At 43.1% G+C, this 24,623-nt stretch overlaps 1 protein-coding gene across 1 annotated transcript in view; it reads right to left on the reverse strand.

Annotated features, from left to right (window-relative positions):
* Positions 1 to 219: 219 nt before the first annotated feature.
* Positions 220 to 24,623, reverse strand: part of ATRX (ATRX chromatin remodeler) — a 159,608-nt gene continuing 135,204 nt past the window's right edge. Inside the window, exons 30-35 of the mRNA XM_039348022.1 lie at positions 24,096 to 24,290; positions 11,263 to 11,412; positions 7,414 to 7,539; positions 6,048 to 6,143; positions 4,817 to 4,945; positions 220 to 2,994 (exon numbers count right to left, since the gene is read on the reverse strand). Coding sequence (XP_039203956.1) covers positions 2,695 to 2,994; positions 4,817 to 4,945; positions 6,048 to 6,143; positions 7,414 to 7,539; positions 11,263 to 11,412; positions 24,096 to 24,290 — 996 coding nt within the window. The 3' untranslated portion in view covers positions 220 to 2,694. The remainder of the gene's footprint in view (positions 2,995 to 4,816; positions 4,946 to 6,047; positions 6,144 to 7,413; positions 7,540 to 11,262; positions 11,413 to 24,095; positions 24,291 to 24,623) is intronic.

Raw genomic sequence — 24,623 nt, forward strand, 5'->3', positions numbered from 1 at the left:
GCAGTGTTTTCAGTTTATGAGCATCTGGGGGCAAACTGGGGCACAAAATTGGGAAAGGGATGCTGCTGTGCCTGAGAAACCTTTGTGGGGCTGCCAAAGGCATCTAGCTGGGTCACTACAGAAGCGGGGGAGGGGGGAGGTCCTGATTCAACAAGGAAGTTCCTATGTCTTGTGCCAGATAGGGCAGCAGCAGAACCAAAACAGTACAGTGAACATGGATGTATTTTGGTCACTTTATTAAATGAGATATTAAATATTTTAAGTTTCAACTACCAAACAGCACTTTGAATGGTGAAAACACAGATAGCATACTGTCTTACTTGAATGCTTTTCTTTAAAAACAATTTCCAGTCCATAATATATATTTTACAAAACAGCCTTATAGGAAGAAGTGACATCTTTTCTACAGTACTTTTATGATATTTAATACATAACTGAAAAAGCCATCTAAACAGAAATGAAGGCCAAATTTTCACAGCTGTATGATTCAGCAGCCAAAGCTGGTCAAGGAACTGAAACATTACTATACAACTGGGACAAAAACATGTACAGGATCACAATACTAAGCAAAAACGCTTTACATCCAAAGGAATAAACAGGTTACAAAATGTGGAGAATTTAGCAGGCAAAATTGTATTACAAGCAACATTTTATTCATCATCTTATATAAGCCATTTCAACTAGAGAAAACATCTAAAACAAATATAAAAATGAGTTTTTGTTTTCTGTCTTTAAATATTGATTAAAGCTTGATGTTATACTCAAAAGCACATTATTGTGCAGCTATAATGTTGTGAGAAATATGTAAGTGGTCCAAGTCTCGAAGACATCCTCATCCACATCGGGTATCTCCTTGTTGTGGGAAAAATAATGGGATTTTAAAATGTTGCCTAAATTTCATATTAAATCTTTAGAAATTCTCAACTCAGAAAATGTAGGAATGTTCTGGACAGATATATTTGCTTTCAAACAATTGTCTCAGAAAGTCTGTATTTTGTTTCTTCCGAAGTAAGCACAAATTTTGGAGCATTTCCTTTTTTACCAATTTAAAGTAAAGTAATAAATTAACTCCACTGGATGAAGTTGGGCTGAAGATTCACCCCACTATTTCACTATGAAAAGAGAACTAAAAATAACTCACAATTATTTTTTCCCGTAAAACAGATGTTCCAATCACCAATCAAGAAGTATCTAGTTAAAAATAAAAATGTTCTCCAAAATCAGTGCTGTCTAAATTCTAAGATTCAGGTAAGAGAAGAAAAAGGCATTGTTCCTCAAGAATGATATAGAAAGCCAAAAATTTAGACTCCCACAGATATTAGTAATTCTCACTTTTCATGGTCTGTAGTCAGTTCTTCCATCTGTACATTTTCTTCTTCTGACTCCAGTAGCACAAACACACCTGTCATTTTATTATCATGCTCGCATTCCAGAATTTCTTCTGTTTGAAAAAATCAGATGGACTAATGCATGAAAAAAGCTTTATGTTGCCAAAACAGAAAATAGATGACAATTCCATTTTTATGCTGAAAAGTAGCCGTTAATGCTGTAATTAATCGGACATTCTTTTTTCCTCCTAGGGTTGAAATTAAAAAAAAAATCTGTTTTTTTCTCCCTCACCTTCATATTCTTAAAAGAATGAAAACTAGGAAAGAAATGTGAGATAGCCAGAGATACCTATCTATAAAAGGAGGAATTGTTTCACCACTCCAGCAGTGCTGCAGGTTGTGAAAGCCCCTTCCTTCACACTCGGAGAGCGATGGCTCTGCCAGTTCAAAATTAAGGCTGGAGCTGGTCTCCCTCCCAAGGGCTCCTGCCCCTGCTTTAAACCACCAAGGTCCCTGGAATTCAGCACGCTTCCTCGCTCACCCTACTGACCGGCAACAGGATGGGACACCAGCACCAGGATAAAGGTGTCGGTAGAGATGTGCTTTGCATCAGAGTCGGTGCGAGATGAAAAAACATTGCTGAAGGATAAAAAGGTACTGGATGTCCCGTCCCCAAAGAGGAAACAGGAGTGGCAGAAGGCTAGAGAAAAGAGAGTTTCCTCAGCCATAACTTAAGGCTGCAAACAGTTTCCAGAAAACTGTAATTCAGACATTTTAGAGCGGTAGTTTTTTAAAAATATTGCACTGTCTCTAGATCATTTTCAGTTCCTATGCTTTATTTTTCCATCACGAATCATAAAGAGTGGAACAGACTTCTGGGTCAGTCTTGTGTGCCGCGTGGGAAGAAATAGAAAAGAGTCCCATCATCTGAGGAATCAATTCTAACCAAGAACTCAGCTGTGTACATGGAGGTGTGAGGACCGAAATATACAGATCTGGGTGAAGTTCTCAAGGCTCTTCTCGTCCGACGGCTGTTTTCATGGCAGTTGGGAGAGGAAGCCCGCAAAGCCCCTTCCTGGGACGGAAGGGGCTGTTTTCACTGAAAACAACTCCGTATCTCCTGTACTCAACACATGTAAGAAGATTCTCGCCAATGTCACTGACAAAGATTGGGACAGGATAGCACATCATATCAAAACAATATGAAAATAATAAAATAGAAGGTATGGCTAAGAGGAGGGGAACTATTTATACAGTTGAGTTCAGTTAAGCCACTGATTCCTAAAAAAATAAAAAAAAGTTCTCTCTCTCTCTCTCTCTCTCTCTCTCTCCGATTTTAACAATCCTTCAAGTGGCTAGTGCAAAATCACATCGGTTTCCCTTGGGAGGGTCCAGGGCTCTTGCCACCGATGGGGGGAGGCGCTCGCTGCAGGGGCGGGGGGTGCAGGGCGCCAGCAACCGACTGGTACATTCCTCTGAGGTCGATCTGCTGGAAGTTGGAGGGGTTCATCATCAGGCCGGGGGGCTTGGGCATCATCAGGTGGCTCATGGCTGCCTGCTGAGCCTGCTGGTAGGCGAGCTGCGGGTGCTGCGGCTGCTGTGGCTGCTGGTTGAATTGCTGCTGCAGCCGCCGATTCATCAGGATCCTCTGGACGCAGCTGATGAGCTGTGGGAGGAAAGGGCAGCTGTGAGCAGGCCGGAACGCACCTTCCTTTTCGGCCGGGCACCCGGGTGGAGGGTGGGCCCCCGCCTTGGTGAGCCGGGCAGGAAGCATGATCTGATGAGCTCATGCTACTTTATTGTAAAGCTGCATTAACAGAAGTATCTGTTCATATCTGCAGGACAAACTTCTCACCGCCACTTTTAACCATCTAAATCAACCAGGACAGGCCCTTGCTCAGTTCCTTCCTCTAACCCTGAAGCCTCTGGAGGCTCCCGCCCCTCTTCTCTGATCCTTTCCTAAGTAGCATTTCTTCCCCTCCTCCCTCAAGGTCATTCTCACATACCATTGCACTAAGGGATATCCCCCCCTCCAGACTGCCATCGCCATTGCTAACATGGGGGCATTGGCAAACTGGTGACTGGAGGGGTTGCTAGGTGATCCCAGTTCAGACCACGATTTTCTCTGCCAGTGGCCTTTATCCGAGTTGCCAGAGGAATGGGCAGCCTCCGTTTCGGTCAGCTGTCACCTTATGCTTGCTGTGCTTGGCTGACAGACTGCCGTGAGCTGTGGGGAGGGGGATGCTTGGGGAATTGAAAGTAGACACTCTCCCTCCTTGAGACACTGCTCCAAAGTCACCCAGATGGAAGGAGGAGGGAGCCCTCGACCAAGCTGCACTTGGACTGACGGTTATGAAAACATCTTGCATGGACTTGATTTGGGACAGTGGGGGGGGGGCAGCGAGGGACAATGGGGGGGGACTAGGTCTTAGGGATTTTGGTGCACAATTCTGAGTTCTGGCTGTGCAATACTGCAATACACTTGACCTCTAATACAATTATACCTTTCTCAACACATGGAGCCATGGACCGTTTATATTTAGAGGTTTTAGGTTGTGGCCAGTCTGACAGTTTCACAGAATGTCTCATCAGAAATGTCCAAGTGCAATCCTTTAACTACCAATCCGTTTTATTATGCATTAATTCCTTGAGAGGTGGCACTTTCTAGGGGGTAAAGCCCCACTGAAGCATAAAAAAGTCTGACCCCACACAGCTCCATTGTTGTCTTATCCCATTTTATATTTCAAAGGCTATTTCTAAAGGCATGCGATTTTCACTCAATTTAAACTTATAAATTAGATTGACTTTGAAGCATGGAAGGGAAAAAATGCAAGTGCGCATTCTCTTTACATCCATCTGAAATAGAAGACCAGGGCCAAAAATGGCACTGACCCCGGGCTACCATAAAATGCTATGCAAGGTTTACGTGCTGCTGTTCCTAGGTTGCTCAAGAGGAGACTTCCTGAGAAATCCTTCCAGGAACCTGACCACATTATTACCCCCATATCACTATAGCTGGTTGGTTTTAGAGGCTAGAAACTGAGAGACCCTGAGTTCTAGTCTTGTCCCAGGCACAAAATCATCCTCTCTCTCTAAGAAGGATGTCAGGGCAAGCCACTTCCAAAATCACACCCCACAAAACTCAATGGATCTGTCTACGTAGTCACCAGGAATCAATAATACTTGATGCTCCCCTCCCGCCCCAAAGGGAAAGGAGGTAAGAGCAAAGTCTTCCAATGTTCCCCATGAAGCATTTTTCTTAATACAAGCTTTCCAGCTACGTGGAAAGGGAAAATAATGATTTCACATTTTGGGCACTATGCCAGACTAGAGATCTTACACCTTAGTTCTCCCATCCAAACGTTGTCTGGGTGCTTCCAAATCAACTGGGAGACAACTCGGGATGGGAGCGATCCTACAAGGTCCATACAAAGAAGTCACTTTCTACATCCCTACACGAACCACCAAGACTGAGTTTTTTTCCTCACCATTTGCTGCTTGGTCAAGACATCGTTGTAAATAGCTTCCCGACGCTTCACATCCAGCTCCTGACTTGCCTGGCGGCTCAGAGCCAAAGCCTGGACCTGAGACTCTGTCAGGGTGAGGTTCTCCTTCCACTGCAAAAGAAAAGCATCACAAGGGCCTTCAGAGAGGTTCCCAAGAGGGGCCCTTTCTCTGTGAAAAGGGACGACTGATCGCCACGCATTCCAGCTGCTCTTCAAAGGAGAGCAAATCCTCACATTTTCCCCACACAAATACGGGTGATTCTCTCTGACAGAAGCAACCTGGGATCAGCAGTGAAATGCAGAGGGGAAACAGAGTTGCTGCCAATTCTGCCTCTCCAGGGATGGCGTCAGGAAGCACAGAAGCAGCAGGCCATCTGTGGCCTGGCCACGGGCAGGAATTCCCCTTCTCCTGCCAGACCTGGGGCCTTCCCGCCCAATACTGTAGCAGAGTCAGGCAGCTGCTTCCCCTGAAGGACTGCCCTGCCAAGATTTCGCATCCCCCCCCCTTGAACAGGCGTTGCCATGAGTGGGGAGCAGAGTAAGGAAGGGCCAATTGCAAAAGGGTCAGCACTACTGAAATTGGCTCAGGCTGGGCTTGAAGGCTCACTGAGGAAATATACATCATTGTCCTCTGTTCTCCTATGAAGTCAGCCATGTCCAGAGGAGTCTTCCTTCCACTCAGTCAATTGACAAAGAGAGTCTGATGCCATCCACAAATCAGATCACACACAAACTGAGCATCATCTGGTCAGGAACACCAGCTCCATATTACAAGTTATATCTTCATCTCTGCTTTCATCATTGATGCAACTCCCAGACTTTATTCTGGAGATTCCAAATAACTGGTTGTTGTTATTAATGAGAATCAGTGACATTTTTGAATAACAGTCTAACATATGCTCATTAACAATTATCTAATCTAGACAACTCCAAACAGTTGTCAACTGACTTCAGTGCCAAAATTTAAATCTTTCCCGACTGTATTAACAACTCCTCCTTCTCATTAGATTTTTACCCTGCCTTTTTATATAACATTACACTGCAAAAGAAATATGTGTTTTTAAAAGACCTGTTAAAAAATCAAAGTTTTGAAATAAAACTAGACAAAAGAAATAGCAATTTATCATCTAAAGTTTGAACATGACACAACAATTTGAAAAAAGTATACAATTTCAGAACAAAAATGGATGATCGCATTTTCTACCACACTTACTATAGAGGAAACAATGTCTTCAAGGGGTTGAATTCTTGCACCAGTAACACTGTTAGTTGCTTCCACAACTTTTTCTCTGCCTTGATTAATGAGGTCCTGGAAGGAATTTTGGAAGTCATCAAAACTGGTTGAACAGTCAGAAATTGAGGTGTTCTTAAAGATAATGAATTTTTGTATCCACATGTCTACATACGCTTTTATATATCTAAATCATGCAAAAACAGGGTCTCATTTCAAATCATGCTATGAGGCACTAGATTAGGGCTTTTCAATCTTTTCACCCATTGTACCACTTTTAGGATACAGCAACATCCAAGTACCACCAGTCGCTTAGCAAGCTGTCAAAAACTTGATCAAAAAAAAAAAAGGAAAAAAGTGATAAAGTACAGGTAGTCCTCGACTTACAACAGTTCGCTTAATGACTGTTCGAAGTTACAATGGAACTGAAAAAAGTGCCCCCCAAGCACAGTGGAGCAAGACACCTGCCTACCCACCTGGCCACGCTCTTCCTCCTCTCCGAGGTTTTCATTGTTGTGAGCATTTCTGTTGGGGATTGGCAGCGGAGGTGGGGTGGGGGGAGGGTGTTTGGTTTTTATTCCTCCCGTCTGCTGGATGGTTGCGCAAATCACAAGACCCTGGAGATGCTGCAACATTCTAGCTGATTGGTGCGTCTTCAGGGCTCAGCAGAAGTGCCAGGATCAGTGCTGCTTTCCAGCTGGAGCCTGGCGCTGATCCTGGCACTTCCACTGAGCCCTGACAGCCCCGAAGCGCCAATCAGCTGGAAAGCAGCACTGATCTTGGCGCTTCCGCTGAGCCCTGACAGCCCTGCAGCTCCAGCCGTCTCTCGCTCAGGCTTGTGCGGTGCTGCCACTGGTTCAGCTTATTTCCCTCCCCTGCTACCACTTTTCTAGGATGGTCGCGTACCACCTGCCAGGTGCCAATGTAGCACAAATGGTACCTGTACCACTGGTTGAAAAGCCCTGCACTAGATAGGAAAACAATTTACCCATCCTGGAGACAGATGTAAAAACATAAAACATTTTCACTTAGGAAAAGCTTTGCTTCACTTAGCAATGGAACATGGAATCAGCAGCTTTTATATTCAAACTAATTTTCCTGAAAACAATTAAGTGCTCATGATTTCGTCTTTAATAATACAACTCACAAATTCATACTGCACAAAAGTGTAACACTTTCAGTATGAAACAACAGTAAGACCGAACAAAGATATAAACTATGGAATTCTTTAAAAAATGCTATTATCTACATTTCATCAAGGGCCAGATAAAAAAATAATGCTCATATTACTCTAACAAATAACAAGCAAACAAGCAGATCAGACAGAGCCTATGATCTTGCCACCTACCTCCAGTTGCTGGTTGCTCATCGCAGACAAGGCTGCCAAGTTGAAAGGAATATATGGAGTCTGAGATGTGAAATTGGGGGGGAACATGTTTGGCCCCACTGGCATGTTGATGCGCATTGTCAGACCCTAAAAAACCAGAATGGCACTTTTGAGTATTCAAGCTGAAAGTCTGGCTACTGAGAAATAATGTTAACAGTTTAAGTCTCAAAATGATAATAAGGCCTAGCACAAGAAAGTGGAATTTGGTAAATTTATTTTGCCTGAAAATATGGATGCCTAGCCTAAATTCAGCTGATGAAAGTGGTACTTAGTTAGCATGTATTATCCAAGCCTTGGAATTTTTTTAAAAAAATAATAAACAGAACTGATTTCTCAAACTCAAAGAAGCTCCTATATCATCATAAATGAAGAAAAACACTGCCACTCTTGATCTGGAGAAATTATACAACAACTCTCTACCCTAATTTGTGAAAGCAAAACAAAAATGCTAATAGCATTCAAACAAAACAAAGGACACAAATATATGGTTGGCTTAAATGTCACCCTGCAGTTTTTAAAAAACACGTTCTGAAGCTTCCATTGCAACTATAAGCTGGCCCTGATGTTCTGCAATGATATCTGACAAGAGTTACAGCACTGAGAAAGAAGCCAACAGAACAGCACTAACTAATTAAATATAGGAAAGTCTGTTCAGGGGTCAATTCCAATGTTAGAGCTATTTGCAACCAAAATAAGGAAACGCAATTGGCCTAAAAAGACCAGGAATGCAGCTATCTTAACAGCTGGAAGGGAGGGGGAAAGCCAAGAGAATTCCTCCCAACCCAGCCCCATCTCAGAATAACAGAATAACCAAGTTGGAAGGGACCCTGGAGGTATTCTAATGCAATCTCCTGCTCAAGCAGGAAGCCCTATAGACCAGGGGTAGGCAACCTTGGCTCTTTTATGACTCATGGACTTCAACTCCCAGAATTCCTGAGCCAGCACAGCACAAGTCATAAAAGAGCCAAGGTTGCCTACCCCTGCCCTAGACCCTTTCAGACAAATGTTGCCCAATCTCTTCTTTAAAATCTCCAGTGTTGGAGCATCCACAACTAAAAAGAGAAAGACTGCAGGGAAAAACCTTTCCGTGCTGCTGTTTGCCCGTCACCCCGTTTATCCAATTGCAATGAGGAGAGAGACAAGTTCGTAAAAAAGTTTTCCTGGAAGTGTGGAGTCGTTCTTTTCTTCAAGTATTTTTCCTGAGCCTTCTAGTCAGTACTAGTTTTTTGGCCCAGGCAGCAGCTGTTGAATCCAGGGACAAGAGGCAGCTGCTTTGGGGGGTTGCACCCCTGTGTGCTCCAAAGTCCTTCTGGGGACTTGAACTCACAGTGCTGGGCACCCTTAGCGTTCACATGCTCATTTCAATAAACTCAAGCCACAATTATGAAGTGCTGCGGTTGATTTTTGGCCTCTGGTAAACTATGAGAAAAATGCTTTAATTTAATTTTGTCCCTGTGAAGACAGAATCAATGACTTGAGTTGGTATATAATTGTCACAGAGAGCTCAAGACGATTAATAGTATGAAAAAAAAGCAATTAAAAGTCAAAATAACTGCTCAGCCTGAAAATGCCTGGCTAAAGCAAGTTATCTTGTACAACAAACAGACCTCAGAAAGATCATATTCACAGGCAGAAAGCTCTTTCAGTGTCCTGTTTGCCTGTTGTAGTTTGCACAAATGGAAGCTTCTGGATCTCCCCCAAGGGTCAAGGGACATTGCTCAGAGTGCACGGCAATAATCAAGTCAGGATGCACCCAAAACAAGGATAACCATCAGCAAATCTGACCAGCTCTGGAACACCTGGACACATGCTCTCCTTGCAACCATCCTGACAGCTGAGGATCAAGTGCAATCCCAACTAGACCAGTTGAACCCCAGAGCCCAGTCCTCTGCTAACAAATTCCCATTTGTCTTTCTGAGATTTCTCAGAACACAATTGAAATGGGACATAAATGAACAGCCACAACTTCCTGTTCATATAAAAATCACAGGCAACTCTCTGGCCTCTGTTTGAACATGTCCCTCACCTTCCCTGGAAATTCAGTTCAGCCCCATCTGGCCTGGGATGAAGTTCAGAATTAGTTAAGGGAATCAGCTTGGAGTTAGATGCAAAAAAATTCATAGAACCCAGAGGTTTTCTCAGAACAACAAAACATGCATCACAGCTATTGCCATGGAATCCCTCCCCACTACATACATGCGTGCAACATCCTAAGGCAGTGGTGGTGAACCTATGGCACGGGTGCCAGAGGCAGCACTCAGAGCCCTCTCTGTGGACATGCACGTTGTTGCCCCAGCTCCGCCTCCCCCCACGGCCCCCTCCTCACCAGCAGCCCCCCTGGAGGAGAGTCGCCCCTGGGCAACAGGGACAAGACTCCGCCCTTGCACCCCCATAGCGTGCAGATGATGCTGCCGGGTGTGGGCAGAGGGCATGGCTGCCATGGTGCTGCAGGGCTGCCTGGCAATGTGCTGCAGCAGGCCACGGAGGGGGTGCATGGCCCTGCAGGCGGGTGGGGCAGGGGGTGGGTGGGGGCGGAGAAGGTAGGGTGGGAGGCGCAGTGGGGGAGGGGGGTGGTTTTTAGGGCAGCTGATCTCTAAAAGGTTCACCATCACTGTCCTAAGGCATGTACAAAAGGGGTGTAGTGTTGTGATGCACATTTTGGCACTCCCTCACCCTTTGATGGCCATGGGGATAGGGCAAAGAACAGAAAACTAGGCACGGTCTACATCTAGGACTGATAGTATTGCCCCCTTCCAGCTCCTTATTCCGAACACAGCTTGACAGAAAAGGTGGAAACTATTGCAAAACACCCAGCTAAGTCCCAGCCCTACAAATTGGTCCAGAAGAATAAAACTGCTAATGGTATCAAAAACTGTCAGGATATCTAAGAGAACTAGATGGCTGCATTCTCTCTAACCAGTTTTAAAAGTCACCCACCAAAGTAGCCAAAGAAATATCTCATCTGAAAATCTAACTAAAGGAAATAGGTCCAACTAATCAGTGTTTAGAGTTGGGAAGCTAACACTTCCTTAATCAACTTAAGAGTCAATAATGGTACATTGGAGTCCAGCTGCATTTCCAGCGTTTCTGAGTAAAGAGAAGATTTAATAATTTCTTGCTATCTTTTTGCACAGAGAGAGCGTGCCCCACCAAGAAACAAACTGAACTGTCTCCACAGAACCAATCCTCCCCTGACTTGATATAAATTGTCAGGAAGGGGATGATCAAAGAAGCACGTGGAAACATTACTTTTCTAGATGTAGGCAACCAGTGTGGTATATCGATTCATGTGTTGGACTGAACATGGAGAGACCCAAGTTCAAGCCCACCCTTAAACGAAGCAGCTTACTGGGTGACCTTGAATTAGCCAATCTCTCTCATGCCAAGTGACCTCACAGATAAAAGTTTTTAAAAGGTGGAGAAAGAAGTTATTATATTATGGCACTTTGAGCTCCTGAGAAAAGATCAGATATCTTGAAAGTTTCTAGGATCATAAAAATCACAGCAAAATAGAAGTTCATCACGTTTAATGGAATTCCACTGTAATTTCGTTAAAGACATCCTACAGTAGAAGACTATTCATGCTAGAAGCAATTCTTCTGTCTTTAGATAACTGAAAAAACAAGGATCGATGGCTTTCAAGAAGTTGTCAGAACTGCAGTTCCCATAAATTTTCATGATAAAGGATGATGCTATCATAAGCCAATTTTTAGACAGGTAGACAGGCAGGTTCCATATCTCTGATACAGAATACAGGCTTGGTTGTTCTAAAGTATACTACCTAGAACTTGATTGTTTAATACAGCCTACCTTCTTTTCAGCTTCATATTCAGCCCAAGCTGCCTTCCTTTCTTCTTCAGTCAATTCTTCTTCCTCTTTGTGGTCTAGAAGGGAATCGTGTTCATGATAACCCACTATATGTTCTTTCTGAATCTGTAGCAGTTCAGCTAGAACTGTGTCCTAGTAGAAAACAACAGAATATAGTTATGAGCCTATGAGAGCGCCTCTGGTAAAAGAAAACTCGTTTGCCTTAGCAAAGTCCTTTTTAGAAGTGGGCTTAGTAATGACTGACAAATGTTTTAAATTTAATAGGTCATTCAATCCTATTTGCAAAGCTGATTTCAAACCAGAATTCACACTTATGCAGTTCTGAGGCTGAAAAGCAATAAACTATGCCATTTGCACTTCCAAAAATGATCCTATGGCATTTTACATGTAGAAATACTTTTTTAAAAATGCATAAGTAGTCAATATTTTTGCTCCTTAAAATTCTGAGTCTTCGCCTTGACTATCTAATGCCACAGTTTGAAACTTGGGAATGGTCAAATGTGAACTATGTTTGTATGGATTGACTAATTGAAGGCAGACACTTTGGGAGATATTTTATTATGATGTTTTCAATCTGTCATGGAAGGACGGATATGGAAAACATGCACTCTATATGACTTTCTCTAGTTTGGAACTGAATGTGTTCTTTTATCTACAACAGAGGTCCCCAAACCCCGGTCCAAGGACCGGTAGCGGGCCGCAGCATGCCAGCAACCGGTCCGCACAAACAAGCAAAGCCCCATCCGTGGGATACAGGCAGCACACAAAACCACACCCCTCTGGTCTGCGGAAAAACCTGTAAAGGTAAAAGTGAATGGACGTGTGTGTGTAAAATATTCTAACTTATGAAGTGAGGGATGAGCAGCAAATAAAATAAAAACAATAAAACAGTTTTCTCATGCTTTCTCAAGAATCTCAAGCACAAGACCAAAGACATCAACCCAGAGAGACAGAAAACAGTTTAACAGCTCCAAAGCTCACTTATGTTAAATTGAAACTCTACTTTGGTATGAAGGTGGAAAACCATCAACCTCCCCAACCTATCAGGCTCCAAGATTTCCCAGAAATGCTTAAAATAAAGGTAGGATACAAGTCAAATCCATCAATAAATGTTTTTAAAAACTGCCTATGCTTATTACGAATTGCGGAGGTTGCATTCTAAATCAACAGCCCTGGAGGGTGCCACGTTTAGGGGAAGGCAATATAAGAAGTAAAACTGGGATATCTAAGACGGGGAGACAACTAGTAAAATAGAATTTGAGAATATGCCAACTAAAAAAAAGTCAGATCCAAAAGTTCAGTTAACATAGTTAAGATCTTGTTTGTCCTTTGTACAACAAAATTTAACTGACTGCAGAATTATTAAGACATACATGTACATTAGTTCCTATGGAAACAATACTATTGAGCACAGTGCAATTTAATCCATGCACACCATGCCAATATATTCAGAACAATATGGTTTAGATTATAGTCAACTGGATAAATCTGTATTGCTTTGTCTGAAACGCGATTTCTGTTCAGTATACATTAAGAAAAACAAGTAAAATTTCTACTTTCATGAAATCTTAGTCCAATACTCGCTCATTCAATTAAAAGTATATATTTCTGGCTGAAGATGCGAAGACTTATTTCAAAAACAATTCTGAACAAAATATAACAAACAGACTATTACATGATAATACAAATTGTCTCCTAAAATAATCTTTCTAATAGTATTATGTCCCAAAGAATTTGACAATGGACACCAAATGTGTAGAAAAACACAAAGAATGAATATATCTAATAAGTGAGGTTTTGTAAAAAATCAAATTAGGACACAACAGCTCATTGCTTTTTCTTTTTAGACATTTCCTATGCACAGAGCTGTTTATAGGAAGAATTTCATAGGTATTCAACTAATCCTCCCCAAATTTCAAGACATTTTTCATATCTTTTTGAGCATCTGATAAGGCAGAAATATTGACAACGTATTCAACTACTGCATTTTAGATAATACTCAACCTCTGAGTCTATGGAGATTCTCAGGCGTCCACGTCATGGTTGTTTTTAAAAGGCAACTGGACGTTTTGCTTCTCATCCAAGAAGCTTTATCAGTTCAGACTGGATGGTGGGGGAGAATGGAAGAATGTTTCTTCGCAGTCATCTGGTCTTTAGCACTCTCTCTGAGAGCTGCTGAGGCCACTTGAGGGTTTATGTGTCCTCAGGGTCACCTGAATAGTGCAAATGGGCATGGATCTTCTTGAAACTGCTGAAAAGACTGTATTTAGACAGGGGATAGAGGGTGTCCTTCCCTTCTGTTGAGGAAGGTCTATTCTTGAATTCTTGGGTTTAAAGTGTGCATGTATGTTGTGTTGATTGAAAATCCTCCTGAGCTTTTCAGATATTTCTATAACATATGGAATCACAATTTTGCTTCGTTTGTCACATACATATATGCATTCTTGCCGAGAAAACTAAAAAACCTGTTTGTTGTCACGTGCATACATTCACACTTTAAATCCAAGAATACACTAAGGCAAAAGCTTGTCCACCCCAAGGATAAAACACCCCGACACAAACTGAGCAATATGATATGTGCAATACAATGCAGCGAGACATGTGCCGTTGTTAAGTTGTTGGCTACCATTTGCTTGGGCTGTCCAGCCCTCGCCTTCTAAGTACTTGATAGGCAGGTGGTAAATCAGCACCCCTGTTGATTGATGAGGGGCCGGTTTCCCTGTCTTTAATCACGTCCCTGGCTGTTTTTGTGCCTGCTCGTCTAACAATCTTAGTAGTTGCAAAACTGAATGTGTGTCCTTGTTCATTGCAGTGTGAGGCTACCAATGAGTTTGGGTGTCAGTTCCAAGACGGTTCACCTTGGGGAAGTATAAACATCCTCACTCTAAAGCACCATAGCTCATGAGAGAAAAACCTCCCTTCCAAATCCCAGGGCACACACTTACACACTAGCACGCTTCCCACCCCAAATGCCCAACCCTCCTCCCCATTTCCATGGCAGCTGAGAGCAAGCAAGCTTCAAAGATACACTGGAGAGCTGGCTGACATTCAGCTCTCCTTCAACAGCGGCTTCCGTTGGTGTCACTCTCCAGGCCAGGAGGGGCTGGGAACTGATAGCTGCTGTCGGTTCTTTCTTGCCACAGCCGGGCAAGACCCCCAAGCAGCAAGACGTCCCTATTTATATAAAGTGAAAGAGGGCCATGTAATTAAAACAGATTAAAGCAATCCCCCAAAGTTGCCGGATCCCCAAAGTTCCAGCACTAGGGGTGAAGTTCAGGGGAGACCCTAAAACGTTGGGATTCTTCCTAGCGCAAGTGCGCAATTACATGCAGGAGTATGGGGGCAAATTGGGATCGGAGACTGTCAAGATGTGTGACCATGGTCCGTGAAGGATCGGCTGTGGAGTGGATGGTTTCCCTCCACAATGATAACGCCCCCCAACTGCAAAACGACAATCAGTTTATGGCAGCTCTCCACCAGTCATCTGAACCTTTAGCAGAGCGCAAAGCCCAAACCCGGATGAAAACCATCACCCAGGGCCGGTGTCGGTGGCAGAATACACCAGCTGTATTTTGTGAGCTGGCATGCCATTTAGCCATCCTGATCAAGTGTTTTACACCACACCTGTATCTCACTGGGGGGGGAGGGGGAACAAAATTTGCAACACTGGTATATCTTGGCAGACGAGGTAGAGATAGACCTAGCCCAGGGGTAGGCAACCCAAAACACTCAAAGAGCCACTTGGACCCGTTTCCCACCAAAAACAAAACACCGAGAGCCACAAAACCCTTTTGATATCTAAAATGAAGATAACACTGCATATATCCTTTTTTACCTTTATTATAGGTGTGTGTGTGTGTGTGTGTGTGTGTGTGTGTATGTATATGTGTATATATATATATGTATGTGTGTGTATATGTATGTATGTGTATATACACACAAACACACACACACACACATACATTAAAAATAAAAGTAAAAATATGACTCTTGGGAATATCCATACTATTAAAACAATGATCACCAAGAGAATGCTTTAAGAGAATAAAATTACATACACACAGGTAAAAAAAGGATATATGCAGTGTTATCTTCATTTTAGATCTCAAAAGGGTCTCTCTCTCTCTTTCTCTCTCTCCCTCCCTCCCTCTCTATCTGCCCTTGGTCTGCCACTCCTCTTCCCCCACTCTCTTTCTTTCTCTCTCTCTCTTTCCTCTCTCTCTCTCTCTCTCTCTCTCTTTCTCTCTCTCTCTTTCTCCCCCCCCCTATCTGCTGCTCACCTGGCAAGCTTCAAGCTGTTGTCCAACAAGATCAGGGGTAGACAACTTCGTCTCTTTTATGACTCATGGACTTCAACTCCCAGAATTCCTGAGTCAGCCTAGCTGGGCTAGCTAGCTCTCTCCTGCCCTTCCTGCTTCCTGCAGAGAGCAGCAAAGGGAGGAGCTCCGCCCACTAAGCTTCTCAGCTCCAAGGAGAACACTGTGAGTCCACTCTCTTTTACACACACACACACACACACACAGAGAGAGAGAGAGAGAGAGAGAGAGAGAGAGAGAGAGAGAGAGAGAGAGAAGCAGGGAAGCGCAATTGCCTCTCTCTGTCTCTGTCTCTCTCTGCAAAGGCAGAGGAGGCTGGGAGCCACAGGGGAAGGCCCAAAGAGCCGCATGCAGCTCCGGAGCCGCAGGTTGCCAACCTGTGACCTAGCCAGAGATGAACATCGGAGTAGCCAAGGCTGGAGCAAACCTCTGCCCCCTGCCCATAAAGAATCCCCAAAAGCTGCGAAGGGGGGGAGGTCTACAGCACGCTTCAAGTGAGGGAAGGAGGGGCACTGAGCAGCAGAATGCTGCTCCACCAAGCCCAGCCTAAAGTCTGCAACCACCGGGGGAAGAAAGGCTGAGAAGCTGCCCTCACGTTTTCGTGAAACAGCACTAAAGGGAGTGGAGGTTGTTGAGTTCGCCCTCCTCGCCAGATGGGGCTGGGAACTCCGAACCTTCCGGAGGAGAGTGACACCGAACCCCTGGTAAGTTAACGCGTAATCCCTGTGACCATCTTGGTGGAGCTAGTGCTGCCCTCGTCAGGCACCCAGAGGAAGATGTTGGATCTACTGGACTCGGGATGCACCAGGTGTGTGGTCAGTCCAGAGGTGGTGGAAATATTGGGTCTGAGACTAAAGGTGCCCATAGCTTTTTGCCAATTTGATGGGTCTGTGGTGGGGGGGCAGCCTATTTTATGACTGAGTCGGTGGAAATGAGAACGGGGAGTCACACAGAGTTTTATAGTGGTGCCCGGAATGGAGAGACCCCTCCTGCTTGGACTGACATGGCTTCACAAGTGGAACCCTCATGTAAACTGGAGGGGACTCTTAAAAATCTGACCCCAACCAGACGAAAAAAAAAATTGGGTGCCACTGTGCAGGAGTGCCCATGGGGATACCGGGATTTAAGGGACAAATTTAGTGAACGGGGCTCTGATGCACTGCCACCACATTGCTCCATGGACTGCAGCATAGAGATCCTCCCTGGAGCAAAGCTCCCCAAGCCTAGGATCTATTTGATGACCCCCCAAGAGCTAGACAAACTTCGCACCTTTATTGATAAGAATTTGAAACATGGATTTATCCAGCCAGCTAGACCTTGAATGGCAGCCCCAGTGTTGATCTGGGAGAAAAAAGATGAGACTCTTCATCTCTGCATTGATTATAAAGCAGACATGTCAAACACAAGGCCCAGGGGCTGGATGCGGCCTGTGAAGTGGTTTCATGTGGCCCGCGAAGCCATCCTGGAAACAGTGAGGGAACGGCCCCCTCTGCTTTGGCCCTGGCCCAAGCCAGCCGGGAGCCAATGTACAATTTTGTGGTGGCCATCTATGCTGAAACACATTTAGTGTTAGCTCCACAAGACTATCTAGAAACAGCGAGGAACGAGCCCCTGCCGTGTCGGCTCTGCCCCCTGGGTGCATGCTTTGTGAGGAATGAAGAAATGGACCATGCCTTGGTGCTTGCCCTGTCCCACCCCCTTCTACCAGAGACCCTCAGATCTGTCCCACTCCTGCCCAGGGCCCCACAGGCACCCTTGACGCGAACGATGTAGAGTTGACCATGCCCACTTAGTAGGCCACACTCACTCCATCCACACCCACCCAGTAGGCCACACCCACCCTGGCCACACCCACCCGGCCCCCCGAGGGCAACTGCAATGCTGATGCGGCCCTCAATGAAATTGAGTTTGACACTCCTGTTATAAAGGCTTAAATGCTGTGTGTTTGGAAAATGTCCCATGCTGGTGCACCTGGCAAGAGGGGAATTTTTTACTAAACTGGACCTGAGGGAAACTTATTACAGGGTCCGCATCAAGGAGGGTGATGAATGGAAAACTGCTTTTCACTGCCCTTTGGGTTGTTTCCAGGTCCGTGTGCTCCCTTTGGGGCTGCAGGGGGCTCCTGCTGTTTTCATGCAGTTAATCAAATTCGGTTCCCTAAGCTTTGATGGCTGTATTTTGTCGGTTGTAAGGTGTATTTTTGTATTGTTTTATTCTGTAGGGCTAAAGCAGCTTTAGAAGGAGGGGTGAATGTGAGCCGGATCTCCAGCGCATTCTTTGAATCTTGCGGGGTTTGGGCATTTGGGGTGGGAAGCGTGCTGGTGTGTGCCCTGGGATTTGGTGTGTAAGTGTGTAAGTGTGTGCCCTGGGATTTGGAAGGGAGGTTTTCTCTCATGAGCTATGGCATTTCAGGAGTGAGGATGTTTACACTTCCCCAAGACACTCCGGAGGGAAGAAACGCCTATAGAGAAGCTGTTCCAATAACATTTTCCTGGACGGCAACTGGACTCTCTGTGCTGGACCCTGGGGGGAGGGATTTGGATTGACTTTCAATTTGTACTTTTCTCATGGGTTTGCCTCAGATCTTGCCTTGCTTCAGCTGCTATCAGTTCTTTCTTAGTAAAAGTATCTCTTCTCTAAATTACTGGAGTTGGGGGTTTTGTTTCTTAAGGATTGAATGGAGGCAGTCATGACATCAGGTCTTCTCATCGCTCGCTTGTGTTCTTGCAATCTAATGGTTAGCTTCCTCCCCAACCGTCCTATATAGTCACAGGGGCAATCCATGCAGGGAACTCGGTAGATTACATTGGAAGTATCTCCCACCCCAAGTGATCTTTACAATGCATATTAAAGCATTTTAATTATCATGCAAAATCCAGAAAGAGTAATTTGGGTAACCTTCCCCCTTTCAATTACTGATAGGTATTATATTCTTTCAGCAGTATTTAAACAATAGAAAATGTAAATTTATGTGTGATTATTTAGAATGAAGATCCACGGAATTTAACGAGACTTACTCTCAGGGAAATATGAGGAGAAACAAGACCTATGTATCCTATTAGTGATCTATTAGTCACATACCAACTCGGGACTTCTAGAATTTTGTATTGCAAAAAACTGTCAACTTGAAAGGAATTATAAACCATAAATGATTTAATGTCCTCCTTGCAATTAAATTTTTATGAAGTGCTCACGAGGCCAAAATTTCATGGTTTCCATTTTTGCTCTTGTACAGAAATATAATTAACATGTTGGTACTTTAAACATTCTAATTCAGTATTAATGGCAACCCACCAGAAATCATGTGAATTCTGATATAAAAAGACATTTTATACAAGCTCAGGATACAAACAGTTAGCAGAGAATATAAAGCCTGTGAGCGAGCCAAAGGCTCTCTCTCTGAAAGGAATTTACAAACATGGAATAAGGATGAAACCATTTTAAATGGGTCTTTTGAACAGTGGAAATCAAAGGATTCAAGAGTTTGTATCCTTGGATGCCTGCAGTTAACATGCCTGGCTAATCTAATCCTGGACCTAGGGCTCAATGAAAAATGAAAATGAAATCTGGCAAGAGACAAGTTATAAAATCTAGGAAATTTATTTCATGCATACCAGAATATATTGTAGTGCTGTTAATAATAATAATTTGGATATCAGCCTCCCACAACTATGATAGGAGCCAACCCTTTACACTCTGGGTTGCTTGCTTGCTGTTGGATGGGAATGAATTGCAAAAATGAACAGAAGCAGAGTAGGTGAACAGCAGACAAGAGACAAGCAGGGGAACAATGTCTTCAGTTGATATTTTTGCAGATCATGCATGACCTGCCAATTCTGAAGATCAGATTTCTGGACTTAAAAATTTATAGTGCAGAAAGCATCATTTACATGGAAATATTTTAGAACTATTAAATTCTTTTCCACGTGTAACACTCAGTTTGCCAGAAGAATATTTGAAGTTTTTAAACATGGGAATTCAAAGGTGAGAAATCTTAAAAATAAGCCTTTAGGGTAAATCTGAGTTCAATTGTCCTTTGCTATCTGTATAAAATCCCATTACACCCATTTTGGTAAATAAACGCCCTTAATGACTAGAGGCTTTCTACTGATGCTCGTTTTAGTTCTTACTCAAATGCTCCTAACTATGAGAACACAGACTGGCCTTATAAGAACTCTCCAAGAATGCACCTTAGGAAATAATTTGGTCTGCTGCCAGAACATGGAAAAATAAAACAATCTCAAAAACAAAATAATTTGGATTCAAAAGTTTTAAAAACCATTACCAAGCACTAATTCCTCATGAAATAGTCTATGTGTCTCAATGTTATGCTTTAAAATAAAATTCTACAATGAAAGCCATAGTCTGCACTGGTTCTTTTTAAAAATATAAAAGGAACTTTCACTGACAATGTGAGAATAAGATATTTTATGTGATCTCAAAGTTTACTAAAACCACTGAAATGAGGTGCCTGAATTTCACCAGAGCTGCATGGGCAAATCCATCCGTCTTCAAGAAGGTCTTCAAAAGGTTTACAGTGTGCAGTTTTACTGAAAAAATTGAAATCCCTTCATGATAAGAACTGAGCTCTATAATTGGGTTCTATATTGGTTCTACAATCTCCCAGGACTTGAAATGGACCCCTAACATCAGAACAGTCATTAAAAAGACACAACAAAGAATGGTCTCCCTGCATCAACTCAGAAAGCTTAGACTGGCCAAGGAGATGCTGAAACAGTTCTACAGAGAAATTACTGAAACTGTAATCTATACTTCTATAATTGGTTTGGCACTACAACCAAACAGGACAGATTCAATGGATAGTTAGGACTGCAGAAAATACAAGTGCAACCAGCCTGCCTTCCACTGAGGACCAGAAAGGGGCTGAGAAGGTATCTATAGACCCCTCACATCCCGGACATAAACTGTTTCAACTTATTCCCTCGGGATGCTGCTATAGGGCACTGCAGGCTAAAACAATTAGACACAGAGACAGTTTTTTTCCTTGTGCCATCACTCTGCTGAACACCTAGTGCTCACAGTATTATCTTATATCTAAGTATATTTACCCATATAGTAGGACTGTATTATCATCATCATCATCTTCCCTACTACCCCCTCTTAATTGGTATCATTTTTATGATTAATATTACTCTGTTGCTTTGCATGCACACTGAGAGCTTCTGCACCAGAGACAAATTCCTTGTATGTCTAATCATACTTGGCCAATAAAGAATTCTAATTCTAACAAAAACTGATTTCCCACCAAATTCTTCTATTGAACTGCCATAATTTTTGCCTTAGCAAAAGGTGCCATCCAACAGTATACAGTGAGGGGAAAAATTGTTTGATCCCCTGCTGATTTTGTACGTTTACCCACTGACAAAAAAATGATTAGTCTATAATTTTAATGGTAGGTTTATTGTAACAGTGAGAGACAATATAACAACAAAAATCCAGAAAAACGCATTTCAAAAAAGTTATCAATGGATTTGCATTTTAATGAGTGAAAGAAGTATTTGACTGCTTCGCAAAACATGACTTAGTACTTGGTGGCAAAACCCTTGTTGGCAATCACAGAGGTCAGATGTTGCTTATAGTTGGCTACCAGGTTTGCACACATCTCAGGAGGGATTTTGTCCCACTCCTCTTTGCAGATCCTCTCCAAGTCATGAAGGTTTCGAGGCTGATGTTTGGCAGCTCGAACCTGCAGCTCCCTCCACAGATTTTCTATGGGATTAAGGTCTGGAGACTGGCTAGGCCACTCTAGGATCTTAATGTGCTCTTCTTGAGCCACTCCTTTGTTGCCTTGGCTGTGTGTTGTGGGTCATTGTCATGCTGGAATACCCATCCACGACCCATTTTCAATGCTCTGGCTGTGGGAAGGAGGTTCTCACCCAAGATTTGACGGTACATGGCCCCGTCCATCGCCCCTTTGATACGGTGAAGTTGTCCTGTCCCCTTACCAGAAAAACACCCTCAAAGCATAATGTTTCCACTTCCATGTTTGACGGTGGGGGTGGTGTTCTTGGGGTCATAGGCAACATTCCTCCTCCTCCAAACACAATGAGTTGAGTTGATGTCAAAGAGCTCAATTTTGGTCTTATCTGACCACAACACTTTCACCCAGTTCTCCTCTGAATCATTCAGATGTTCACTGGCAAACTTCAGATGGGCCTGTACAGGCCCTTTCTTGAGCAGAGGGACCTTGCAGGCGTTGCAGGATTTCAGTCCTTCACGCGTAGTGTGTTACAGTTGTTTTTTTGGTGACAATGGTCCCAGCTGCCTTGAGACCATTGACAAGATCCTCCCGTGTAGTTCTGGGCCATTGTCATGATCATTGAAACTCCACAAAGGGAGATCTTACATGGAGCCCCAGACTGAGGGAGATTGACCGTTATTTTGTGTTTCTTCCATTTGCGAATAATCTCACCAACTGTTGGTCAACTTCTCACCAAGCTGCTTGGCAATAGTCTTGTAGCCCATTCCATCCTTGTGTAGGTCTACAAACTTGTCCCTGACATCCTTGGACAGCTCTTTGGTCTTGGCCATGGTGGAGAGTTTGGAATCTGATTGACTACTTCTGTGGACAGGTGTCTTTTATACAGGTAACAAACTGAGATTAGGAGCACTCCTTTTAAGAGGATGCTCTTAATCACAGCTCGTTACCTGTATAAAAGACACCTGGGAGTCAGAAATCTTGCTTATTGATAGGGGATCAAATACTTATTTCACTCATTAAAATGCAAAATTAATTTATAACTTTTTTGAAAAGCATTTTTCTGGATTTTTTTGTTGTTATTGTGTCTCTCACTGTTAAAATAAACTTACCATTAAAATTATACACTGATCATTTTGTGTTTGTCAATGGGCAAACGTGCAAAATCAGGAGGGGATCAAATAATTTTTTCCCTCAACGTACAAAACAATATACAGGTAGAACTTGACTTACAACAGATCATTTAGTGATGTTCAAAGTTACAGAGGCACTGAAAAAAGTGAATTACAACTGTTTTTTACACTTACAAGCACTGCAGCATCCTCGTGGTCAAAATTCAGACGCTTGGCAACTGACTCATATTTATGATGGTTGCAGTGCCCCAGAGTCATGGGATCACCGTTTGCAACTTTCAGAGAAGCAAAGTCAATGGGGAAGCCAGATTCACTTAACAAGTAAGAAGAGGGAATTAAGCTATTTTCCAAAGCACCTGAAGGCAGGACAAGAAGCAACGGGTGGAAACTAATCAAGGAGAGAAGCAACCTAGAACTAAGGAGAAACTTCCTGACAGTGAGAACAATTAATCAGTGGAACAGCTTGCCTCCAGAAGCAGTAAATGCTCCAACACTGGAAGTTTTTAAGAAGAGACTAGACAGCCACGTGTCCGAAATGGTGTAGGGTTTCCTGCCCGAGCAGGGGGTTGGACTAGATGACCTCCAAGGTACCTTCCAACTTTACTAATATGAACATCTGTATTCATATTTGTATCTCATGCCATTATATTTGCTTTTAAAAGTTTTTTTAAAAAAATTAGTACTGAAACTTGGGCATTTATGAAGTCTGAATAGGTATTACTCCACCTTTGCACGAGGAGCTGCTGGGAGTAAGGAGCAGTGCAATGGTTCCCGTTCCCAGCCTTCCTTGGAGCGGGCAGGATTCTGCAGGAAAGCAGGGTCCAGGGAAAGATGTCTTCCCTTTTCATTCTGGCAACCCCGATAATGGCAAAAATAAACTAGGATCCTCACTGTTGGGAGAACAAAGTAATCCTGCCTCCGCCTTCCTCCATTTCTCCTTTTGTTCCCTCTGGTTGATCAGATGGCTTACATACAGCACAATTAGTTTATAGCAATTGGAAACAGGTGATATCTTTTTGTCAACCAAGTGATCAACTGGCTGGCAAACCTCAAAGATGATTCTAAAGGTTGGGCAAAAAGCAATGACCATCTATCCCAGGGGTTCTCAACCTTGGCAACTTTAAGACTTGTGGACTTCAATTCCCAGAATTCCTCAGCCAGCTTTGCTGGCTGAGGAATTCTGGGAGTTGAAGTCCACAAGTCTTAAAGTTGCCAAGGTTGAGAACCCCTGATCTATCCTGTCTTAAGCAAGCACTCATTTCAATATAGACCCTCGGAATAAAGCTAAATATGTTGAAAGTCTAGAATAGTATTATATTTTCACATACTTCTCAAATTGGAGCCAACGTTTTGTATAAAGTAAAAAACACATCCTCTGCATCAAAATAAGGAAGATGAATTATTAACCATAACTTGATTATCAAGTGACCAAAACAACAGGATCTTCGATGACAACAAAGAGAGGATATTATTCTTGGGCTTACAAATGTGGCCACCATAGCTAACTGGCTGTGGTCAGAAACAAACTAAAAGAGTAAGTAGCCCCCTGCCTTCACCCTCCTGGCTGTTCTGGTTTCCTTTTTCTAGCAAGGACAGAAGGCTTACGTATTTTGCAACTAAAGGTGATAATTGCATAGAGGAGCTTACTTTGGGTAACATGGGTGTGTCTCTTTTCTTCTTCTTTTCTGAATTGGGATCATCCAGTAAATCTGGTTCAAATGTGTAAAGTTCTGTGAGTTCATTCATTGTAAAATGGCGTTCAACCTGTTGCTGATCAACCACTCGGAAAGACAATGACTGTTTTGTTACCTGTCTATCATAGATCTTGTCTTCCATGGTTCCCTTTAAAAGAAAAATATATTAATGCAGGCAATGGTATTAGTATTTTGCTGTGCTTATTATTAGTTCCACCAAGCTCATAAACCCTTCAAGAATATTTAATCTCACTCACTCACGTAATATTGTAGTTATTCTGATTAGATGAATAGCCTTTCTTCAAGTGAGCATGCTTTTAAAGGCAGGTAGAAAGTTACTACAATTTTAAGATACCAACTTCATGCAGGGTGGCAGTAACAAGAATTATGCAAATGATATTATCATTTCCAGAAAACTAAAAGCAGAAATTTATCTTGACATAACACATGGCCAAAATCTAAGGGGTACCTGAAGATTTGC

This window comes from Crotalus tigris, unplaced genomic scaffold (genome assembly GCF_016545835.1).
Source record: "Crotalus tigris isolate CLP2741 ecotype Arizona unplaced genomic scaffold, ASM1654583v1 scf7180000018107.405212, whole genome shotgun sequence".
NCBI classification, from domain to species: domain Eukaryota; kingdom Metazoa; phylum Chordata; class Lepidosauria; order Squamata; family Viperidae; genus Crotalus; species Crotalus tigris.